At 43.9% G+C, this 24,922-nt stretch overlaps 1 protein-coding gene across 1 annotated transcript; it reads left to right on the forward strand.

Moving 5' to 3' along the window:
- Positions 1-747: 747 nt before the first annotated feature.
- On the forward strand, positions 748-24,174 carry NFE2L2 (NFE2 like bZIP transcription factor 2). The gene is made up of 5 exons (XM_082241942.1): positions 748-969; positions 18,411-18,680; positions 19,255-19,347; positions 19,910-20,107; positions 22,281-24,174. The coding sequence occupies exons 1-5, from the start codon at positions 949-951 to the stop codon at positions 23,475-23,477; spliced, it is 1,779 nt and encodes a 592-aa protein (XP_082098068.1). The 5' UTR covers positions 748-948; the 3' UTR covers positions 23,478-24,174.
- Positions 24,175-24,922: the final 748 nt, after the last annotated feature.

Genomic DNA, 24,922 nt, shown 5'->3' on the forward strand with positions numbered 1-24,922 from the left:
TAGCATTTCCTGCCCACCCCAGAACTTGCCAAGGCAAAAACACCCCCCTCCGCGACTCTGAAGGACACAAAAGCGGGGAGGGACCGGGCAGCAGCCCAGCGGTCATGGACAGGGCCGGATTTAGGTTTGATGAGGCCATAAACTACTGAAGGTAATGGGGCCATTTATATGTCCCGCTGTCCTTTGTCAACAACAAATTGCCGCTGTTTTTTGTGCTGAATATATGCTATATGGTAATATATGGAACTAATAGGTATCTAAAGCCATTTGCACATGCAGAATGTAGGCACCCTATATAGAGAAATGAGCAAACCAGTGATATTTTAGGGAGCAGGCTTGCAGATGGGGCCTATGACTTACATCATAGGAGCTTACACAATACAAAACACTTGCTGTATGTAGGTTTTATTATCTTATATTTTGGAAATTACATCCAGTTTTTTTCTTCCTTTAAATTTTTTTGGGGCCCCCAAGAGTGAGGCCCTAAGCTACAGCTTGTTTAGCTTATACGTCAATCCGGCACTGGAGAGCAAGGAAGGACCTTTCCTCTCCTTGAAACCGGCCGGACTGGGGTTTGTTTTCCTCCCGCCGCGCCTGCTGAGCTTATCTCGCCACCGGCGCGCCCGCCTGCCTTCCCCCAAGCCTGGCTGCGCTCCACGGAGCAGAAGGGGCCGTCCTCTCCGCCCTCCTTCCTCCTGCTCCTCCCGGGGCCCGTGAGTGGCTCGGGAGAAGGCGGGGCGGAGCAGGGCAGGCGGCGGAGACTTTCCCGGCAGCGCGGGGCGGGCAGAGAAGGGGACAGCGGGGAAGCGCGACGGAGCGGACGGCCGAGCCAGCAGAAGCTTCCCAGCGCGCCCGTGGACCGTCCATCCGTCGGGGAAGAAGCCGAGCGCTGCCCAAGCCAGCCGCCCCGGGAGCCTGGCCCGCTGCGCCAACCTCCTTCTCGGCACTATGGAGGTGGAGGCGCCGCAGGTGAGACCCGCAACGCCCCCGCTCCCCGCCTTCCTTGCGACGGCACCTGGCTGAGCAAGGAGAGGGTCCCTAAGGGGCAGCCCCTTCCCCACCGCAGGTCCCTAAGGGGCGTGGGAGGGGCGAGCCAGGCCTCGTCGCGCCTTCTCCTCCCGTCGGCTCGGGGCGGGGCGAGGGCAGCCGGCGCCACCCACTTCCCCGCTTGCGAGGGCGGCTGTCAGCTGCCGGCTTCGCTTCGGCGCCGGCCCGCCCCGTCCTCCGTGACGCAGCGCACACGAGCGCGCTGACTCACTGGCGGGCGCAGCCAGCCTCGACGGCGAGGCCGGGGCAGCTGCTGGCGGGCAGTCGGGTGCTTTAAGTTGGAAAGACCCACGGGACTCACCCGGGGGCTTTGTTTCTTCTCCAAAAATAAAAAAACGAAACCAGGACCACCACCTGGGGCAGAGTGCAAATTTGTAAAAAGAAAGGAGTGCTTCTGGGTATGTGCAGAGTGCTGCTGTCGTCGGCGGGGTGTGTGTGTGTGTGCGCGCGCGCGCACCACGGGCTCTGCGAATTTGGGATTAGGAGATAACGCACCCCGGATGGGTTCCATAGCTGCCAAGGTTTCTCGTTTTTTAAGAGAAATTCCCTTATTCCGACTAGGATTCCTCATAAGAAAAAGGGAAAAGTTGACAGCTATGATGGGTTCTGAAACGGCTTGAGTCTTGAAATCAAGAACACTTTTGGAGGCTTGGGCTGCAAGCTTTGATTCCTAAATTATTTGAAGGAGATCTATGGAAAAGAAGGGAGGAGGGGAGGAAACACTTGAGTTGACTGTCGGCCCCCCCACTCTAGTGCCTATGGTCATCTTGGTCCCCTTTAAAGGTAAAGGGACCCCTGACCATTAGGTCCAGTCGCGGATGACTCTCGGGTTGTGGTGCTCATCTCGCTTTACTAGTCTATTATTACTATTTTTTAATTATTATTAAAATTTCTATACCTGCCGTCATCTGAGGATCACAAGGCAGCTTACAGTATAAAACCCTCCAAAATATATACCACAGTAAAAAAGTTACTGCCCCCCCCTCCAATTTAAAGCACCACAGATTATTTAATGAGGCAAAGGCCTAGGAGAAGAGGAATGTTTTTGCCTGGCACCTAAAGATATATAATGAAGGGCCCAGGCGAGTTTCCCAGGGGCGGGCATTCCACAAGCGGGGAGCCAATGCAGAAAAGGCCCGTTCTTGTGTTGATGCCTTTTTGATCTCTCATGGCGGGGGTACATGAAGAAGGGCCTCAGATGCTGATCACAGGGGATTCGAGTTGGTCCTTGAGATACTGCAGTCATGAGCCATTTAAAAGTGGACTGTTGCTGATGGTATAACTAATTATAAGGATTTTTTCAATGTGTAAATTGTCACCTATGAATACAAGTCACTTGTTTATTTTGCTGTGGTGACATGGGTCTGGAAGGAGGCGTGTGCTGTGGTGTTTTCAGATGTTTTCTATTAAAACATGGCTTCCCACCTTGGGATCTGGTTCTTTGTGTGGTGTTTGGCCATAGTGTATGTGTGCAAACATGAAGTGTGCGTTTTTGGTAGTTTCTAGGAACATGCTTAGACTTAACATCATGCCACTAAAAAAAGGAAGCTGTAAGCGCTTTTCAGTGGCAAATTAACTTGGCAGCACAATCCTATGCTTGTTTACTCAAACGCAAGCCTCACTGTGTTCCATGGGACTTGCACACTGGTTACGGGATTGTAGCCCATACCAGAGTTACCAGTGCTAGTACTCAAAATAACCGTTAGCAAATGCTTTGGGCATTTATTTAACGTACTTCAGTGCTACTTAACTGTTAAAATACCAAAATCCACTTGCAACAAATAAATTTGCATGTGCACACAAAAATCACAGAAATATAAGTTAAGTTTGGAATTGTAAAGTTGGAAGGGACCACGAGGGTCATCTAGAAACATTTTTCAAGAAATCGCAACCACCTTATTGTAGAAGAAATGTTTAAACAGCAGAGTTCCATGCAAGCAGCAATACAGTCTAACGGCATAAAGCCTTGGGGAATGAAAATGTCTTAATCTGCCATCGAAATGAGGAAAGTGTTGGCGACTCTTTCTTCTGAGATGCATGAGTATCATCTCTGAAAAGCTCCTCTCCCTAGTTAAAACCCACCATTTCACTTCTGATAATAGATTCCTGGATGAGGCCTCAGACTGGCTGCATATGCACCACAAATTCAAAGCACCTCCACTCAAATCATCACGGGAACTGTAGTTTACAGAACCACAATCTGCAGAGCCCCCAAGAAACTTCCATCCTGAGAATCGTTGGGGGGAAGCAACATACTTTTAAGTGTAAGGGTGCGTATGCAACAAAACTTGCAGTTTTGCCAAGCACTGCACCACACCCAAAATAGTTGTTTCTTGGGGTTGTTTTTTTTACACACGTTCAAAGCTGTCCCGAGTCTTGGAAATTTATTTCTATTTTCGAGACTCTCCTGTTGACGGTAACAAAAGGAAAAGTGCACGCATACTTCTCCCTGGTTTCCATGCACACAATGCATGATGTTACATAATTCTTCATTCATGGAGTGAAAGTTGTGGCAGGTTTGGACTTGTATAATATCACTAGGCCTTGGGATTAAGCCTCACTGAACTCCGTAGGACTGGCTTCTGAGTAGATATGTATAGGTTTGCACTGTGTGTGTTTTTTTACTAAGGCCACATGCACACCATACATTGAAAAGCACTCTTGCACCACTTTTTAACAGTTACGGATTCCTCCCAAAGAATCCTGGGAACCGTCAAGGGGGTTGATGGAGCTACAATTCCCATCACCCTCCACAAAATACAGTTCCAGCATTCTCCAGGACTGTGGAGCGGTGCAAGAAAGCTTGAAATGTATGGTTACTGAGGCAACTTAACTGTTTCCAGGAGCAGACAACTTCAGATTAACACCTGACGTTTGGGTAGCACCTCTTCTGTGTTTGCTTTTTAAAAACGGGAGCAGCGAAGATGCCCTCTTGTTTTCCCAGGGTGGAAACAAATGGTGCCGTGGTATGAAAGTGTTTTGCTTTGTGTGGACTCCTGAAGCTCAGGGCATGGTATATTCGCGGCTCTGGGTGATGTACCTTCGATTGGCACTGCAAGCAGGAGAGGGCGAAAGACGAGAGCATTAAAAAAAAATAATCCCTTGGCATCTCTCGACATCTCTTTCATAATCACCCTCTTCCCCCACCTTCTTCTGGTCTGTCAGGGCTCGGCCTTACATTTTACAGGACTGTTAATTATCTGCATATCTACAAGTGCAAAGGTTGCAAGGCTTGTGTAGGGTTCTGTGGCTTTGGGGCACTGTACAGGCACAAATGGATCTATATCGCCATCTAAGTATTTTTAAGGCATTTTGAAAGTCAGCGCTCTGGGCAGAATGGAGGATCTGGCATGCAGATATCACAACTACAAGAAAACAAGCGTCCTTTTGAGGTTTTGGAAGGCTCCAGAAAGGGGTCTGTGGCAAAGGTGTGTGAGGCTTTCTGTGGATACCTCCAGCCTTTAATCTCCATTAAGTTCAAACTGAAATGTCAGTACTGTTCTGTACTTGCTCTCAAGTGCCTCTAGGAAAAAGGAAAAAAAAAAAAAAGATTTAAGGGCCAGTGTACATGATTCCCTGCTGAAGGGGGCCACTTCGGAAAAGGTGTTTCTGCAGTGGCTGCACCAAGCAAACAACTTGTCAGGCTACTTTGCTTTGAAGGCCCCCCCTCCCCCTTTGCAATTTTGCCTGCCGCTGCAACAAAAATATTGATGAAGTTTCAGGAGTCCTGTTCTCCTTTGCTTATGGTCGTTCTAGCTTTATCAGAATTAAGTGAAATCTGTTTTTGGTGTGTGTGTTTTATGTTTATTTTTATGGCGTGTTTGCTACATCATCATCATCGCCAACACAACCTCTGTAAGCTTCGGATAACTACCACCGCACTAGTTTAACCTCGCAAAATCTGGTATTGGGCTGCTGGGGGCACAGTGCTGTTGCAAGTTTTTTCAAAGGGAGATACATAACAGAGGTTCGGGAAGCATGAAAGCATGCCAATTGCTGTGGAGGAGAGAAAAAGACAAGAACGTTCAGTAGCAGCAGCAGCAGCAGCAGCAGCAGCAGCAGCAGCAGCAGCACTATCTCTGAGATTCAGCCTTACTTAAGCCTTACTATCGCAGGGTGATGTTGGGAAAGTTAGTTAGTACCTTGGCTCAGCACTCAAATCTGAAATGTTGTTGTAAGTCAGTGATGAGAGCTGCAACCTGATTAAAGTCGATTTAATTGATTACTCCTCCTGGTTTTTCCTCTCTCAATCAGTGGATGGTTAATGCATGAAGTATATTTTCTGTATTTTTTGGGGTAATGCACTCGCTCAATGTAGCAGGAAAGCATTTCCAGGATGAGAGCAGGGAGAATGGCTCTTTGAAGATGGGAAGCAGTCATCTTGAGATTTTGTAAAAGTTTATATTAAAAAATATATATTATTTGAGGCGTCTCTGTATTTGAGAAAAAGTTCTGAAATTAACCAATTCACTGATTAAGGGAGCAATCGTATACCTATTTACCTGGGAGTAAGTCCCATTGAACTCACTGTGGCTCCTCCTGAGTAGAAACATAGGATGGCTGTGTTAATGTTGCAACCCTGTTTTGTTGGCGCAATAAGGAAAATGATTTCATCCTGAGGAACAGGTCACATTTACTTTATCTTACCCCTTTGTTTCCCGTCCCCAACACTCATAAGGCAATCTGATATAATGCCAAAAGCAAACTTGGTAAGGCATGTCTAATTTCAAAACCAGTCTTAATTTTTATCCCTAAGCAGAAGTGCAGGTATCAGTGTTGGCCTAGAAACTTATTCCTTTTTTTGGGGGGGGGGGAGGGGGAGAGACAGAATCCAAAAGCAACTGTGGCATCATACCATTACTATTTTTGATCTATCTAAAAAAATGCTGAAAGAAATGAGCATTCTTTCAGCAAAGCTCTTAATCGGGCTAGTAAAATATGGGGTGTAGGAAATAAGAGATGTTGCAGGGTATGATTGAAAACTCAAACCTTTTGTTTGTAATAGTTTAAGGTGGTATATGGAGGAGGTGTAACACATTAAATTAGATTTAATTTGGTGCTCTGTGGGAAAAAGAGAGAGTATATTATTTCCCCCCGTTTCTAAGGCACATGTCGAAATGGCATGCCTACTGCAGCTTTGGAGATCTTGACCGAGGAAATGAAATACTTGAATAGATTTAGAAAAATTGTGTTTGTATTCATTACGGTTTTGACAACACCTGATCATATTGCAAATGTGAGTAATTTGTCTGGTGTCTGTAACATGGAACTACTTATCTTTGAAGGATACTGTCTGCATTCTCCTTTTGGACTTAATGAAAGGTGGCAGTTGCCTGTCATAGTTTCCCTAAAAGGGCCCTTTCTGTTCTTTATAGCGTGCAAACTTCAGTGCTCTGAAAGCCAGAAAGAAGTTGGGAGTTGTGCAATCATTTATTTCCCCTCAAGGCAGCTGCTTTGGTTTTGGAATGAGACTTTTCTTGAAGTCAGGATCCACTGGTTACCAAGGGTAAAGGGACTGAGGGGTGCAACTGTTTAAAATTGATCTATTTCAAAAAATTGATTTTGCTGTTAATTTTTGCCTCTTCTAACAGTGTAACTGTAAATATTGCCAGCAATTCTCCTTGCAGGAAGTTTCTCCCCCAAGACACAGAAATATACAGCTCTTTCAGCAGCTTGTGCAATGAGGAAATAAACTAATTTCTTTTTCTTTTCTCAAAAACAACAACAACCTATTTTAAAATAATAACATAAAGTACTGCTGTTCACTTGTTAGGCATTTCCTATTTTGGATATTTCCCATATTGACCTTGTGGGGAAACTCTTTTTGCTTTTTTATATAGCATAAGGATTTCAATGGGGCACCTCAGTTACCAGGAAGAATAGTATGAGGGCAATATGGGGCAGAGAATGATATGGGATAAAGATTACCTGTTTTTCAGCCCATTTCCCATCCGTTCTCAATTGCCCCTCTTATCCCCTGGGTTCCAGACATGGGTTTGCAATGTTTGTAGTCCTGCAGGAGAAGCAGGGGAGAGATAAAGGTTAAAGCAGCCGTTGCTGTTTCTCTTTTCGAAATCTCTTCCTCTCCATACTGCTTTGCCATAAAGAAAATGGCCATGCAGTGTATATGCAGGACCTTCGTGATATCCAAGCCTGAGCAACAATCTGTTGGCACTGATTAGACATTAATCTTTTGTAGGCGTGTTTTGCAATTCGGCCAAAATGAAAAAGTAGACCACAGATTAACGGCCTAGTTAAATTTTGTTTTGGCCCCAGTTATTGCATTCCATCCCAAAGCAGCCTATTTCTTCGAGTTTAGAAGGCCCTTTGAAAACTTGGAATGACTGCATAATAATTTTTCATTTTTGCACGAGAAAGTATACTGAAATGTTTGAATTGTAGTTAGGAGCACTAAAAGTACAACAAGATTAACAGTCTCTTGGAAACATTTCTGTACTGTTTATGCAACTGACCGGTTTTATAGCAGAGAATAATCAGGCAAGAGTTGCCTGCACGTAGAAAAAAAAATTGCTAACAGGACTTAGAAAGTCAGACTTTGGAGTCCATATAGCCGAGAAAACAGAACCGCACAGCTTAATAGTTTTATTACATGCTTGTTTTAATAAGATAAGCAATTGAATTGGCTTTTAAGAAAGAAAATAGAACCTTGTGTAGTATAATAATAGAGAAAAATCCATAATGTTTTGAAATTTCATTCTGACACAGTTCATAGTTTTAAGGCAATTGTACTGTACTTCGATCAGAGCCGTCTTAACTATTGGGCTTACTGGCGCATTGCGCCAGGGCGCTGGCCTGTCAGGGGCACCCCAGCGAGTGGGGGAGCTGCACGGCTTTGCCGGCGGCCTCCCCTTTCCCTGCATGCCTACCAGCTGTGCCCCATCAACTACATGGCTGGCGGGTGTGCAGCTTCCTTCCCAAGCCTCCGCGGGAGGAGTGCGATCCCCGCAGAAGCTTGGGAAAAGGTCAACAACTCTGGGAAAAGGGGGTGGGGGTGGCGGCGCCGGAAGGATCTTTGCACCACAGCACCGGATGTGCTTAAGACGGCCCTGACTTCGATCCTTGAGTATACAGAGCCTGATTACAGCATCTCCATTTTCTAAAATGGAAGGAAGTTTGAAAACGTGCTAAAAATCAAGCCGGAAACCCAAAGGATGCTCAGGCAACACCTGACGCAAATCACCACATTTGGACTATCATATCGCAGTCACCTCTGATATGGGTCTCTGTTTAGTTTAAACACAGACAGCTAATTCAAACACACTTTCCTTTGTTTCTGCAGATCTGCTTTGTTGACTGAAACCAGGGTTTCACAGTGTTGAACAGGCTTGTTCCGTATGCTTGACATTGACAAGCTACATGGGGTGTGTGTATGCAAATAATAATAATAATAATAATAATAATAATAATAATAATAATAATAATAATAATAATAATAATAATAAAATATATATATTATTTGTACCCCGCCCATCTGGGCGGCTTCCAACAAAGATTAAAAAATACATTAAAATGTCACACATTAAAAACTTCCCTGAACAGGGCTGCCTTCAGATGTCTTCTAAATGTTAGGTAGTTGTTCATCTCTTTGACATCTGATGAGAAGGCATTCCACAGGGCGGGCGCCACTACCGAGAAGGCCCTGTGCCTGGTTCCTTGTAGCTTTGCTTCTTGCAATGAGGGAACCGCCAGAAGGCCCTCAGCGCTGGACCTCAGCGCCTGGGCAGAACAATAGGTATTTGCTGCTGGTCCAAATGAACTTGGGGTCTTGCAGGATCGCTGTCCCTAAATGTGGCTGTTGTGGGAGAACCTTGTGCAGCTCGATACTGCTTCCTTCCTAACACTTCTTGCAGTAAATTGGTATATGGCAGAGCTTTCCAAACAGTGTGTTGTGACACATTAGTGTGTTGTGCTGCAGTGTGTAGGTGTGTTCCTCCTGGGGCTGGAGAGGGGTTAGTGTAACTTCTGGTTTGCTAGTAAAACTGAATTACTGTGTCGTGAAATGATGCATGTCTAAAAAATGTGTCACAGAAATGAAAAGCTTGGAACACTCTGGTATATGGGAAGCTGCTGTCTGGACCTAGTCAGTAAAGGCGGTTTTAAATACAGTTAAAGGCGAGATGATAGACCCCTTATTGCCTGTGAAGAAAGCACTTCCTTTGATTTATTGCCTCTGGCCAGGCTAGCTCTGCAGGTTTCAGAAGCTCATTTTAAGGCGTGCAGGAAGGAAATGGGTCATATATAAGGGCGTGTGGAAGACCATGGCCGAACAGCAAATACTGGGGTTGTCTGTGCCAAGGACAGACATTGCGAACATCTGAAATGAGAAAGAACATGGGGTTGTATCCAGTGGGGGCCTTGCATTTGCGTATGGTGGAGCACCCAACTTTCACCAAGTCCCCAATCTTTTGCAGTCTTCGGTACCAATGTTCTGCAAGCTTGGGTCCCTCCGATGGACTACAACTCCCATCATCCAAATGTGCCCAAGCTTTGCCTTGGTCTCATTCATGTCACGCTAAACTACATTGTAGTGATACCCAAATGTGATCACAAACTTGTCACAGTTTAGCATTGCACCCAAGTACAGTCTGTCTAAATATCACACATGTCATATGCTACTTTTATAAAGGTAAACTGTATCACCATAAATAAATATTTCTGAATATTTTTTCCACAACCTGGAGATGTTACAGTAACCCAGAATGTATGTATCGCTGGTTGAATAGATGTACGCATGTAGACGTTTGTTGAATTGTCCCACCTTTCTATTAGCATGCTCAAGTGTTTAAAGAAGTTATCGTTATAGCAGCTCGAGAGATTTGACCTCTCCCTTTTGCTCCTGTAAGTTAAAGGTCTTTCAGGGAAAGACCAACAGTGATGGAAAATGTAGGAGCAAGTTTTGGCTTTCCTGCTACAGCTGATGGTCGTCTTCAGCAGCAGCAGCAGTGATGATGGAGAAAATAAGGGTGCTTCAAAAACTCTTTTTTTTATAAAACACACAGCAACTTGGAAAAATGCCAGGAGTTGGGTATTAAACCGATTCTCTTCCAATAAAATGTTTAGGTTTTCAAGCTTCCCATTCTGAACTGAGTGATAGCTTTTTAATGGAACACTTACACCAGGTACAGTTAAAAAATGGCATTTTAAAAAAGCTGGTGTTTCAGTGAGAAAGGCTCTTTCGTGAATGTTTTATGGAAGCATTCCCACCAGATGAAAATTATCTTAGCCACCTAGTTATAATTTTGTTATGTGCCTCTTGAATTCTCAGAAAATACTTGAGTTAAAACCATTGGAGCGTGTGTCTTATGCTCCCCCCCCTTTTTTAAAAAAAATTGAAGCACTCAAAATTGTTGGGTAATGCAGAGCTGGTCGTGATACATAACTTCCAATTGAGAACATTGCATATATAATTTGTGATGAGGCCTGTTGATGATTACGAGCTAAAAACCACTCAAGGAATATGATAGCGAGGGCCAAGCCCTTGTTTTGATGAATAAAATAACACAATCAAAATGACTTTTATCGAGGAGCAAAGCTGCTGCAAGTAGCTCTAGACTGCCCCTTCCTCACCCTTGTACTTTTGAGCTTTTACTCACAACTGATGCAAGATTGGGTGGGAAGGTTTGCAGATCGGTCTCTTTAATCGTAGGGTGCGCTTAGAGAGAGGCAAGGACCGTGTACTATGTAAGGTAAACCGTAATACTTGCGTTTATAGGTTCCTTGCATGCAGGTACGCTTCCTGCTCCCACAATGTTTAGATGTGAATGCTGGGATACTTCATTTCCATTTTTGCATATAAACAGAATGTTAGATATGCACGGACTCGCTGATTTTAAGCTCGAGGGTGTCGGTTTGCATCCAAAAAATATGCTATTTGCTAGCAGATGTAGCAAAATAGTGTTCAAGTGCAGCAGAATGAAATCCGTAGGCAGTTTTTCAAAAAATTGTTTATTATAAGGAAAGTAGGTCACGCGGAATTTAAAACATTCGGGGTGTGTGTGGTGGTATTCAATCTGGTGAAAAGCAAACCTCATCCCACGATGGTATAAAAGCATATATTCTTCAGTTACCCCTTTTCCATGAAGCCTTTTGTCTGGATAGTTTTGAAATGGCTGCGTGGGCAGATGCCTCTGGGTTCTGCCTAGCAAAGTGGGAAAGAATTAGAAAGAGAACAAGGGGGAAATAAGCTATTGGCTTTACACTTAAATAAAACTGAGGCATAATGACAGTCCAAATCATGGGTAGTGACAGCAACACTTATTGCCAGAACCATACAGCTCATCCGGTGCCACTAAAAGAAGACCTGTTTATTTTTTTTAAAAAAGTGAGGAACCCTTCTGACTTGGCTCAGTTACCTTCTTTCTGAGGTAAACAGTGTGATCGGCTTTTGAGGCTGTTTTAAGACATACGATTCTGAGGGATTCTTCCACTCACCTCAAGATCTTACATGCCTTCCTTCATAGGCATGAGATAAATATGCTTGCTTCGTGTTTGTTTTAAATTTGAAGGAGCTGCTTCTGCCCCACTTTGGTCAGTTGGGTTTCATTAGGGTCACAATGCAGTAGAGCGTGTATCATCATCATCATCATCATCATCATCATCATCATCACTATTATTAAGATAAACTCGTTCGAGCCAGAGAGTTGGTGGCACTCAGTTTGAAAAACCCTGTTTTCCTTTTGCCCCCCAAATTTCATTGCACGCTTTCCTGTAAAGATCTTTTATAATTAATTTATTTTTAAGGCCTCCGGGCAGGGATTTAAAACATATTTGGACCACAGAACGCTTTTGTTATATACACCTAATATAAAATTCTAAATATGGGGCCCTTGCCTTGCTCCTTTTGTTTATCCTGATGCAAATATGTTTGCTAAAGCGCAATAAGAGTTAATAGCCAAACTTTACAACGCACACGGAGAGTTTCACATAAAATCTATAACTGACTACCCAGATGGCAAATGCTGATATGTAAACCTAAAACATGAAATTTTCCGTTGGGGTCCAGATGGCTGCTTAATGTGAATTGTTTAACATTTATGTTTATCTTATTAAAACTGCCTTTTATAAGTCCAGACTAGGCTTAGCAATGTGGCTCGGAACAGGCTCTGGAAAAGCGTATCAGTAAATGAGTAAAAACACCAAATGCCAGTCAGCATTTGATTTCGAAAAAGAGAGGGCTTCATCCCTAAGCCTGCTGGGAAGCCATATCATTTGCCTGGGTAGCTCTGGTCTTGTAAGCGTGAGTGTGGGGGGAGAGGTAGCGATTACTCAGTGGTGAGGCAAAGGCACTCTGTGCATGCCATGGGGCAATTTTATTTCTTGCTGTTTCAAAGATTCCTGGGCTCAGGCTGGTGCCGAGGACAGCTTCCAAGCCTGAGCGCTCAAACCAACCCCTGACACTAGCATAAATGCCTGCGTTTCCTACCTGTACTTGAACGGACCTTATACAATGGTACCTCGGTTTTCAAGCATCTCGGAAGCCAAACGGTTCAGAACCCAAATGCCGAAAACCCGGAAGTAAATGCTTCTGTTTTTGACAGCGCCTTGAAAGTTGAGCGGCTTCCGCTGCGTGTTTTTCAGTTTTCTCAATTGAATTGAGGCTTCCAAAGTGAGTTTTTGGTTCTCAAACGTTTCAGAACTCGAATGGTCTTCCAGAACGGATTATGTTCGAGAACCGAGGTTCCACTGTAGTTGTTTTAAGCACATTAATATCTGTGCTCTGAGAAATAAAGACCTGAGCCCACCATTTCCCAGTCCTGCACAGGCCATTATGGAGACTCGGGGTGGTATAATAGTTAGACCAGGCTTCCCCAAACTCGGCCCTCCAGATGTTTTGGGACTACAACTCCCATCACCCCTGACCACTGGACCTGCTAGCTAGGGATGGTGGGAGTTGTAGTCCCAAAACATCTGGAGGACCGAGTTTGGGGATGCCTGAGTTAGACCAACGTTTCTTAGACTTTGGTCTCCAGTGTTGTTGTTTTTTTGGACTACAGTTCCCATCATCCCTGACCACTGGTCTTGCTAGCTAGGGATGATAGGAGTTGTAGTTCAAAAACTGCTGGGAACCCAAGTTTGGGAAACACTGAGTTAGACCGTTGGATTGCAGTTGTGGACACTCAAATCCCCAGTCAGTTATCAAGTTCATTGGGAAACCTTAGGCCAGTCTTTATCTCTAAACCTCCCTCAACAAGGTTGTTGTAAGTGCAAAAGAAGAAAGGGGCCACGAGGCGGTATTCAATTGAATAACTGAGTTAGCAAACTGATTTCTGCATGCACAATGGGACTCCCCCCTCCTAATAATAATAATAATAATAATAATAATTTACACCCCACCCATCTGGCTGGGGCTCACCAGCCAGCTGGGCGGCTTCCAACAAAAGATTAAAAATACATTTAAACATCAGTCATGAAAAACTTCCCTAAACAGGGCTGCCTTCAGATGTTTCTAAACATCAAATAGTTGTGCTTCCCCTCAGCTTTTGGTGCAGATTTGGGGTGGCAGAGTAGGATGGGAGGAAAGACTCATTGTGCAAGCAGAAATTGTTTTGCTTGCACCAATGTTTAGATGAATACCACCCGCGGTCACCACCCTAAGCTCCTTGGAAGAAGGGCAGGATAAAAACGTAAAATAGTAATACTTATTAATCAAGCCCTGCTGAGACTAGCGTTAAACTACTTAATAACCAAATTATTGTTCAATGCAAGTGTTAGTTGGTTCCCATCACGATTAAAAACAACATACATTTTGATTACCAGTGTTGGTTGGACAGTAGTGAACGTCTCGCATTAGGGGTGTTCCCGAGTTACGGGGGGGAAACAGGTTTTAGTTGAAAACCCTTCTTATCCAAAACACTTGCTTTCACAGGTGTTGAAAGCCTAGTCCTTTTCCTTGGGCATTCCCCTTTCTTGGATCTGCCCAAACAGCTATTTCCTCTGACATAATGTGGGAACTTGCACAACGAAAAAAGAGAACAAAAGTCTTCTTATGGAGCAAGTCACATGATAGACCATTGCGTTGTTTTTTTATCAGCAGTAAATTTTTCTGAAGGATGTGGTTAGCGAGACATGTGTTATGTGTTATGTACTCTTTATTAATCTTGTGTAGAATTATCAACACATTCAGCCACATTTTGACATTCATCTGAACTTGGCAGTCGATGCAAGCATTTACAGGAACCTTAAGAAATATTTATGAACATAAATTTGTAGAAATCAATCTAATTGGAACGTAGCCTTAAATACTTTTTTGATGGGGTGTGTGTGGAAGCTTTATTTAAAATTAATGAAACAGAGCGCCTGCAAATTATCATATTAAGCATATTCCAGTTAATGAAAAAGTCATTGCATCGTAAAACCAGAATCGTAGGATCGTCCAGTTGGAAGGGACGCCGAGAGTCACCTAGTCCAACTCCCTGCCATGTAATGTAATGTAAGATATAAAGCATTTAAAAGGGAGTTGCTCTCATCTCATTTTGCATAGATTTGGCTTATTCCCCGCCTTCCCAACTACTCCAAACAGGCTGTGCAATGACTTTCATGCCAACAAGTCCCCTCTATTTCAAAAGCAGCTGTCGTCGTGGCTACGGCTTTAAAGCCACGCTGCTTCTCAAATGCTGTTTTCTGTACGATTGTTTTCTATTCATTTCTACTGTCGCAGCCAGGGCTGTCTTTAGCAGATGTGGCGCTGGGGTGCAAATATTCACCCAGCGCCCCCAAATTACCACGGATAGCGTTGGGGTGGCCAGCCTTATGGTTGGCGGGGCGCAGCTGGTGGGTGTGCAGGGAAAGGGGAGGCCGCCGGCAAAGCCGCGCAGCTCCCCCACTCGCTGGGGCACCCCTGAGAGGCCGGCGCCCTGGTGCGACGCACCACTAAGCCCTATGGGAAAGACGGCTCTGGTCGCAGCTCAAAGCAAACTCGGGAAAGACATGTAGTTAATCTGACATGCTGAGGACCGTGGATAGGCACTTGATCTGCGCATCTCGCTTTGGCAGAGGCAGCAGCCCAGACAATGGCACTCTGAAAACGACGAGCAACTTAGAAACGGAATCTCAAATCCAGATCCTGCCGTTTTTATCCAGAACATATTGCAAATGCTCAGAGATGAAGGAGCCGTTTCCAAATCTGCCATGAGAGAAGAGGGTGAGCAGCTGGTAAACTACTGGCCTTTAATGAAGCCCGGCCATATTGCAGCATCCTCCATTATTGCCAGACTTAATTAGTTCGTTCTACCATGGCAGTCTGGAGGGACCAAACCCTTACTGTGGACAGCCGTAATAACTCTTTCCGCTTCTCTTTGTTTTTACCCCTTTCCTAGTGAAATTTGGCATCTCCGTGGAAGAGGTTTAAAATATACTTTAATTAGAAAGATAGACGTTAGAGGGAAAGCCTGGAATTTGGTGAATATAGCCATGGGCACGCAGGAACATTACAATCACCTTGTTGGAGCAGATCAATGGCCCATCTGGTCTAGAATTCTGTTTCCTGTAGTGTCCGTCCAAATGCAGGACAGGAAAGCAATAACCCTTCCCTGTTTGTCCCCAGCGCCAGGTATCCGAAGGAATGCTACCTCTGAATGTGAACGTCCCATCTAGCTATTGTGGCTGTAGCCATCGTAAGCCAGCATCCATATTGTGTAATGGTGAATTGCTGTGCTGTCCACAAGTCTTTCCCTTTGTGTCTCGAACCTAGTGGCGCTCCTGCTTTTCCTTGGGCAACCCTGAACTCTATTCTTACTCGTGAGAAACTTTTCTCCACCCAATTTCTTCTTCATGTGAATCCCAGTCCAGATGTTATTGGCGAATACATTATCAGAAAACTTAAGATTCAGTGGGTCAGGTCCAGACTTGCCCTTCTGCAGATGGAAAGGCTTTTGTTTGTAAAATGGACCAAGATGCAGTAGAGGTGATATTTGCCAGTTCCCCCTGCAGCCGCCAGTGCTACTTCCTGTGTTCAACAAGAGGGTCCCCTGACTTTCTGGAACAGCTGTTTTTTTTAGGCAGGTGGTGCACAGAGCAAACTGCAGAGGGAATAAGTTAAAACTGTTTTCTCTTCCCCCCCCCTCCATTGTTGCCTTGTGCCTACAACATAGACTTTGTGTTTGAAGCTTTAACTGCTAGTACAGGGAGCAATATTACTGCTTTGATCCTGCTGGTCTTAAGCACGTTAAGAGCATTTTATGGCTTACTTTTATGACAAGGTAATTTGCCCTAAGCTCACCCTTACACCCTGTTAAAATGTTCTCCAAGTCATACAAGAAAAGTAAGTTGTGTCGGACCATTCACAAATCGGGGAAAATTCACAGTTTAACAAAGACTTTTGTTAGGGTCCACCAGTGTTACAGAATAGGGAGCAAGCTTCACTGGACTGGGGGTTAAGCAATAAGAGTAGAACACTACACTCCAGGGCTGTTGTGCACTACTGTCTTTGCCCACCATGCAGTACGGAGGTAAAAGCAGTGAATAACAATGTACTTTCATTGTTCGTTAATCTCAACTTCAGCCCAGCTTTCAACCTGGAACAGGGGGTCTAATTCACCCAGACAACATTGCAGAGTTGTTGTATCCCACTCAGAACCTGATCTGCAGTATGAAAACTGCAAGGCTGCTGCTTCCTGGCCATAGCCCCTTGCAACTTGCAGTATGGGGATAATGACTTGTCAGTGAAACTCTAGAGCAGGGGTAGGCAACCTAAGGCCCGGGGGCTGGATCCGGCCCAGTCGTCTTCTAAATCCAGCCCGCAGACGGTCCAGGAATCAGCTTGTTTTTACATGAGTAGAATGTGTCCTTTTATTTAAAATGCATCTCTGGGTTATTTGTGGGGCATAGGAATTTGTTCACCCCCCCCAAATATAGTCTGGCCCCCCCACAAGGTCTGAGGGACACTGGACCGGTCCCCTGCTGAAAAAGTTTGCTGACTCCTGCTCTAGAGAGCCACTTGTCAGCATGACCAATATTGAGCTAGATGGACCAAATGGTATGATATAAAGGATCTTCCTGTTTTCGTGCTTTTTAAAAAACCTGTTAAGGCCAAGGGTGCTTCCAGGTTGTTGCTATTTCTGGGTGGGTTTCAGTCGCTTACTGACCAATTCAGCTTGTGCCACTATAGCTGATTAAGAGGTCTTGTGCAATGAACATGCGTTCCCCAAAGACCAGACTTTTGGAGGACCACGCACTGGAATGTGCTTTGATGCAAGGAGATGAGCACCACAACTCCATAGTCGCCTTTGACTGGACTTAACCGTCCAGGGGTCCTTTATCTTTTTACCTTTACCATCTAGGACTAGGTTCCCAACAAATCAGGCTGAATGCTCATTTAAATAGCCGATGTTGTCTGTTGTTGTTGTTTAGTTGTTTAGTCGTGTCCGACTCTTTGTGACCCCATGGACCAGAGCATGCCAGGCACTCCTGTCTTCCACTGCCTCCCACAGTTTGGTCAAACTCATGTTGGTAGTTTTGAGATGTTTGTCTAACCCCCTGCAAACAAATCCCCTGATAAAAACTCAATAAACAGGTCCCTCTGGAAGCGCTCGCTCAAAAGATATCAGGTTTCAAAGACAACTTTCCCATTGCAATTTTGAATAAACAGCACCTCTAAAAGAATGAGTTTTTTCAGGGGGGAGGAGAAACGTGACACATTAAGATGTTTACGTTTTATTTAAAGCATTCTGTAATATTCTTCATCTGTAATATAATCCTGTAATTGCGTTTTGGAAACTGTATGTCAGTGCTAATTAATGCATGTCCCTGGTCCATTACTTCGAATTTGTAATGCATATTTACAACGCAGGCAACCTGGGTTTCACTTACAAGGAAGTCCCATTGAGACAATCGCTAGTGCTTACAGCCAAGAAGTTGCTACTGTGCATGTTTACTCACAAATAAATCCTACCAATGTGGGGACTGCTACATTAATCTGAAGCTAGTGCTCAGGACTGAAATTATGATGCCACTAAGTCACATCTTAACCATTTTTTGGGAGTGGGGAGGAAGTAAAATATATCACGAATTTTGTATCAGCATGCAATGGAGAATACCCAGAGTGCAGTTTGAGGTCTCAGACCACCAGTTTACAGTCCTTTGATTCCATTTAAAGCAGAGTTTCCCAAACGTCGGTTTCTCCAGCTGTTTTTGGACTACAATTCCCATCATCCCTGACCACTGGTTCTGCTAGCTAGGGATGATGGGATTTGTACTCCAAAAACAGCTGGAGACCCAAGATTGGAAAACCCTGATTTAAATCAACTTTAATGAGACGGCACCTGTTTTGAAAACTCTGTAAAAAAACAAAGTTTGAAGATCCAGTATTATCATCTATACTGGTTTGGTTTTTTTTACACACACAGGATATGAACCTGATCGACATTCTCTGGAGGCAAGATATAGATCTTGGAGCAAGGCGTGAAGTGTTTGATTTTAGCCAAAGACGGAAGGAATACGAGTATGAAAAACAGAAGAAGCTTGAGAGGGAGAGAGAAGAGCAGCTTCAGAAAGAGCAAGAAAAAGCCTTCCTAGACCAGCTGCAGCTGGATGAGGAAACAGGAGAATTTGTTCCTATTCAGCCTGCTCCAGCCATTGAATCAGGAAATACCATCACATCCAATAATTATTCACAGGTAAAAAAACCTCCCCGACTTTTTGTCATGTGATCTACATTCCCCCCCCCCTTTCCTAAAGGTTACTGCAAGTCTCCTGAGCAACTATCTGAACAGCAGGGGATTGATACAATTTGTGAGACTATGGCTATATACAAACTTATTCAGGAAGTAAGGAATCCCTTTTTGTTTTTATCATAGTGCTACGGTTTCCATTTATTGCTCCATGGGTTCTCTTGAAACTTCTGATGAAATTCCAGAAAGTACAGATGCCTATATATTTTCTGATTGCTATCTGTCCAGCATAGAACTTGTAAAGCCAGTCTTTCAATATTTAATGAGAGTCTTCTTAGATTACATTGTCCTTTATTCTAATCCTCCCACAAGCACACCCAGGAGATATTAATGATTGCAACCAGCAAGTTTGTTTCTTTAATGATCTTGTTGCATTGTGGTGTGCTTTTTTGTGCCTTTTTTATTTCAAAATAAAATTCCATGGAGAGATCTCTCTCTCTCTCTAAAGCTATAAAGAAACAGGTTGTCTGAACATAGTAGAAGTATTACATATTTGCTATTTTTTATCTTCAATCTACAGAGCGTTCACATCTCCAAACAAGATGCAGATGACCTGTTCTTTGATGACTGCATGCAGCTTTTGGCAGAAACTTTCTTGTTTGCCGATGACCAGGTAAATCTCGCAAGTCTGATGTTTTTAATCTGGCCTGTCCTTTACAAGAATTAAAATCCCTTTTCTGTCTCTTTATCGGGTGCTGGGATAGCTCAGTTGGTGGAGCACGAGACTCTTTAATCTCAGGGTTGTGGGTTCCCCCACCCTGGGGGGGAAAGGTTCTTGCATCGCAGGGGGTTGGGACTAGGTGATCCTTGAGGGAGCTTCCACCTCTACAATTCTGTGATTGCAGTGTCCTTGTTAATGGCATGCATTATGCAACAAACACATTTGAATGTACAGATTGTCATACCAACATACTGCTTTGCAGGTAGGTCTCTGGTTCCATCCCTGGCACGTCCAGGTTGGCCTAGGCAAATTGTGGTCTGAAATCCTGGAAAGCTGCTGCAAGCCCGTGTAGACAATACTGTGTTAGATGGACAAGGACAGGACTTGCTATAAAGCAGCTGCCTATGTCCCTACTACAAAATACCTCTTTCATTGCCAACAGCCAAGCCAAGAACCAGCGGGTTTCAAGCATAACTGACCAATAAATAAATAAATCTGTTGCCTGGTATTCCAGGTTCCCTCTGCTGAATTTCTGCCAGCGGCACCTTCTGAGATGGACAGCAACCAGGTCTTTGTTGAATCTGATCGGATGATCCCACTTGATCCGGCTCTCCTTCAGTCTACCATTCCAGAGTCAACAGCGGTAGAGGCTGAGACCACACAAGACATAGAACAAGTTTGGGAAGAACTGCTGTCTATTCCAGAGCTGCAGGTAACAGCAGCAGTCAGCGCTTGAACGAAATACTAAATAATCAAATTTATTATTACTATTAAATAACACTTCAATAAGCAGCCAGATACTGGGGGCAAATATTTACAGTGGTACCTCGGGTTAAATACTTAATTCGTTCCGGAGGTCTGTACTTAACCTGAAACTGTTCTTAAGCTGAAGCACCGCTTTAGCTAATGGGGCCTCCTGCTGCTGCCGCGCTGCTGGAGCACGATTTCTGTTCTCATCCGGAAGCAAAGTTCTTAACCTGAAGCACTATTTCTGGGTTAGCGGAGTCTGTAACCTGAAGCATATGTAGCCCGAGGTACCACTGTATACTAAAAAAAGGCCACACTTTTGACATTTTTGCCCTTGGACAGCGAGTCCTCCTGTCGTCTTGCAACTACTGTATATTTACAAAATTTTGGGTTTTTGAGGTTGAAGGTAGCGGCTTGAAAGGTTCAGTTACGTTTACTCATCAGTCAGTATTTTTTAGAACATGAAAAGCAAAATGTTTGCCCGTGTTGGCAGTTTCCCTTTCAGTCCAAACCTTTGCATGCTTTTTATTCAAAAGCAATGCCTGCTCTGTTTGAGACGTTTGTGTCGAGTTTCTAGCCTTACAATACAAATCTAATATTGAGTCTCAGGGCTGGCACTGGACTCAGGGTGGGGTCTTTTCTGGGTATGCTGATGCCCCCAACCCAACTAACCAGTACCAAGAAGTACTTCTGGAAGGCCTCCGAAACATGCTTCCGTGGGGATGCGCTTTTTTTGAATTGTGCCTAGGCTTGACTCTGATCCATTCTAGCAGGCCACCATCTTGTGTTACCCAAAATGCAATGCGCTGGCCAATAGATCTAAATTTTATAGCTCAACAGGCTGGGGTCTTACATATTGTGTAACCAAGATGGTGGGCAGCCGCTGCCTGATGGAAAACTGGTGACTGATAAAAGCAGCACTATTGCCCATTGCTGAAAAGCATCTGGGAGCCTGGCAGGGAGAATGGTGAATGGCTGGATCTTCAAAGCACCTGACTTTGTTGACTGGAGGCCTAGTGAGTTCATGTAAATTTATCTCCACCAAGCTTGGGGCTTATTCTCCCCTAGTAAGGTTTGCTTTACTGGTTTTCCTAGGGTCTGTACAGCGAGGGGAATAGCGTTTGTTTTTCACTTCCAAGAAGCTGAACAGAAACCCCAGTTCAATATGTAGCACTTTTCTCTACGAACATGCAATTTGCACAATGAATGGGGTGATTAGCATTTCTGCCAAGGTATAGCTATGCTTCCATTTCCATTTACCTCTTTGGATAAACAGCTGAAGACTTCTCTGAAGCCCTTTTTCAGCTTTATCCAGCCCATGGAATGTTAACACAGTAGACATGGAAGAGAAAGCATGCAGCTTTTAAAAAACTGTGTGTGTAGTCCAAAGCAACAGTGACTTCCACAACTACCAAGGAAATTAAAGCAACTTTTTAAAACGTGGGGGCAGGAATGTCAATGGCACAGAGGCTGGGGGATTATTGCTGCTCAGCAGGTCTTTTAACTGTCCAAGACACATGAACAGTTATATTTCATAGGTATCCCATGCACGGTAGCTGGGGGGGCGGGGGATTGCAGCATTTTACCAAAGGCAAAAAACTTAAGTGTGAGAAGATGCAAATTCCTAATGCAGAAGTGTTTACTTGAGGGAAGATTGCCTGCAACAATTTATTTGTCGGACTCATCAGATATAAGTGCATCCAAACCAGCCAAGGGACTAGGCACATTCTCCCCCTTTTAAATATATAGCAGGCATCTTTGTAGAACGCAACTTCTGTATAGTGAAAGGCAGCAGGTGACTGAAAAAGCAAAATGCTGCAAGCTATAGTTTCTGAAGTCTCAGGTGCCTCTCCCTTTCCCCTTATCACATCGTAGAAGTTTACACAGGCTAAAAGGGAGTGTTTGCAGTTGCCACCATTTCTCCTCTAATTCCTGTTTTGTATTGCCAGCAATTCTGGCCCCGTTGGGTATACAGAAGCAATAGAAAAAAAGGGAGGACAGCCAAATGTATCACTTCCAAAGCACAAGAAATGCATTGACTGGCTAGTTTGCTAGGTGCACAATGTTAACTGTCACACGGTAAAACTTCATCACGTGTATATATCATTGCTGAACTTCTCTCTCCTATTTCCTTATAGTGCCTTAACATTCAGAATGATAACCTGGTTGAAGTAACCCCAAACGCATGCTTGGAGAACGCATCAGCAGAGGCCGATATGAACTTTAGCTTTTATGATTCATTACCTGCTATGGAGAAAGAAGTTGCTAACTGCAGTCCAGAGTACCTGAGCCCTCTGGAAGCTTCCTTTTCCAGCATGCTACTGCCGGAAGATCTTAGCCAAAACAACACATCATGCACAAGCACTGATTTTTCTGAGGATTTCTACTCTTCCTTTGTCGGTGTGAATATGAACACGTCTCCCCCACCGCCAAATTTTGTGGACCAGGCAATTGCTGGCTTTTTAAACGAACCTATCGATCTTTCAGAGTTTGCTCAGTGCAAAGCTTTTAACCGTGACCTTTCAGGAAATGCCCCAGAATGCAACGATTCCGATTCTGGCATTTCGCTGAATGCGAGTCCCAGCACAACATCTCCCACTCATTCTGTTGGGTCATCTTCCATCTCTAGAGATACAGGATTTGGATATAGTGATTCTGAAATGGAAGAGATGAATAGTGCTCCTGGAAGCGTGCCACAGAGCAATGCTAAAATGCATTCATTTCAGTTCTATGCTCCGCTGTCTCCATCCCCAGGACAGAGTGTCTCAAATCCTGAATTGCAGCTCACAAGCGTACCCAAAAAAGAATTGCCTGAAAACCCTGGTCATGCTGAAGCTCCGTTTGTGAAGGACAAGTCCTCCAGCCAACTTGATGCTCATTTCAGCAGAGATGAGCTTAGGGCAAAGGCTCTGTGTATCCCTTTCCCCGTTGAAAAAATAATCAATCTCCCTGTAGATGACTTCAACGAAATGATGTCCAAGGAGCAGTTCAATGAGGCACAGCTGACTCTGATTCGTGACATACGAAGGCGAGGCAAGAACAAAGTGGCTGCTCAGAACTGCCGCAAAAGGAAGCTGGAAAACATAACCGAGCTGGAGCATGACTTAGGTTATCTCAAGGATGAGAAAGAGAAGCTCCTCAAAGAGAAAGCAGAAAATGACAAGAGCTTGCAACTGCTGAAAAAGCAGCTGAGCACCCTGTACGTCGAGGTCTTCCGCATGCTTCGGGATGAAGATGGCAAGCCTTATTCACTTAATGATTACTCACTGCAGCAAACAAGAGATGGCACCATCTTTCTTATTCCTAAGAGCAAGAAGCCAGAGACTAAAATATGAAGATCAGGGAGACTAATGTTCTCTCAACAACTATTTTTTCAATTTGTATTTTCTACTCCTAGGACTTCCTAGGATGCAAAATATTTCCTTTCCTCCCCAAGTGACTTTACACAAATGTCTCTTTAGAGTAAACTATATGAATACACTTAAAATCGGTGTAAGGCAAATATATGCACAATGGGTAGTACTTTTATAAGACACTAGTTCCTTTTTTTATATAGTAGCAACTCAACTAGCTCCTGTTCTAGTGTAAATATTTCAGAATTTCTTATTTATATACTGTTCCTATAATTTGTTTTACCTAACTGTATATCAAGGGTGATTTAAGACTTTTAATCCTAATTACTTACAAGACCAATCTTGTTTTCATGAATATTGTTTGATAAAATATGAATGAAATGTTTGCAGTTCCTTGAAAATTTTTACTTGCTTTGCTTTAATATGAGATTGAATGTAGTGTTAGTAAACACACATACTAAAGGAGTATTTTTAGGGCTCAGCCCAGCCAAAATAACTGAACACTCATTACAAGAATTAAAACTGTTCTTTCATTGAAAGGAATGGAGTATCAATATGCTTAATTTGGGGCTGGATTGTGTCCTTAAAGCTGAAATTTTGCTTTGCATACAAATGTATGCTCCAAGTAATGCTAATTTTTAGATTTTGTACATTAAAAAATAAACGGCATATACTCTTGGCCTAGATTGTTTCATTAGAATGTGGCCTTAACACAAGGGTTTCAACTTGGGCTAATATACCTGTAGAGCAGGGGTGGCCAACTCCTGATCTACTTTCAGAATTAAAATCTGGCAATGATCTACCCCCTGGACTGGATGGAGGGGTTCAGTTGTTGAGCTTTTTTAGGAAGGAGAATAGCACCGTTTTGTGGGGGTTCGGGTCAAAGTTGCTGAGCTTTTTTTAGGGAGATCTACCAAAACCTCGCGGTGAATCTACCAGTAGATCACGATCAACCTGGACATCCCTGCTCAAAATCTAGTGGGCGAGACATCCAACTTGTCTCACCGCGCAACAGCTTTTTACTTAGTGGAATGTTTCCTTCTTGCCCTTATTGACTACTGCATGCCCCCAAAATCTGTTCCAGAGGGTCTGTCAACCCTTTGGAGCAGTATTTAGGAAAGGGAAGCCTACTTACACGATCACAGAGCTGGAAGAGACCACTGCTACAATGAGTCTAACTGGTAAGAAGAAAATGTCCAACAGTTCTGTTGGTATGGCACAAGACTCTTAAATCTCAAAAGTCATGGGTCTGGCCATGTTGGGCAATATCCCTACACTGAAAGTTGGTCACCCATTATGAAATGGAGTACAGGATACAGATTTTATTAAGAAGAACAAACAGTGCAGCAGCTCAAACTATCATTGGAAATGGCAGTAGTTACTTAATCTCACTGGAAATAACATTCCTTACCTAATATCCAGCTATT

The sequence above is a fragment of the Podarcis vaucheri genome (genome assembly GCF_965113315.1).
Source record: "Podarcis vaucheri genome assembly, chromosome: 1".
Lineage (NCBI taxonomy): Eukaryota > Metazoa > Chordata > Lepidosauria > Squamata > Lacertidae > Podarcis > Podarcis vaucheri.

Excerpts from the sequence above, each read along its gene's own strand:
- NFE2L2 (XM_082241942.1), top strand. The coding sequence starts at position 949 with ATGGAGGTGGAGGCGCCGCAG. Across the intron at positions 18,681-19,254 it reads CATCCAATAATTATTCACAG|AGCGTTCACATCTCCAAACA; the intron begins GTAAAAAAACCT and ends TTCAATCTACAG. Across the intron at positions 19,348-19,909 it reads TCTTGTTTGCCGATGACCAG|GTTCCCTCTGCTGAATTTCT; the intron begins GTAAATCTCGCA and ends CTGGTATTCCAG.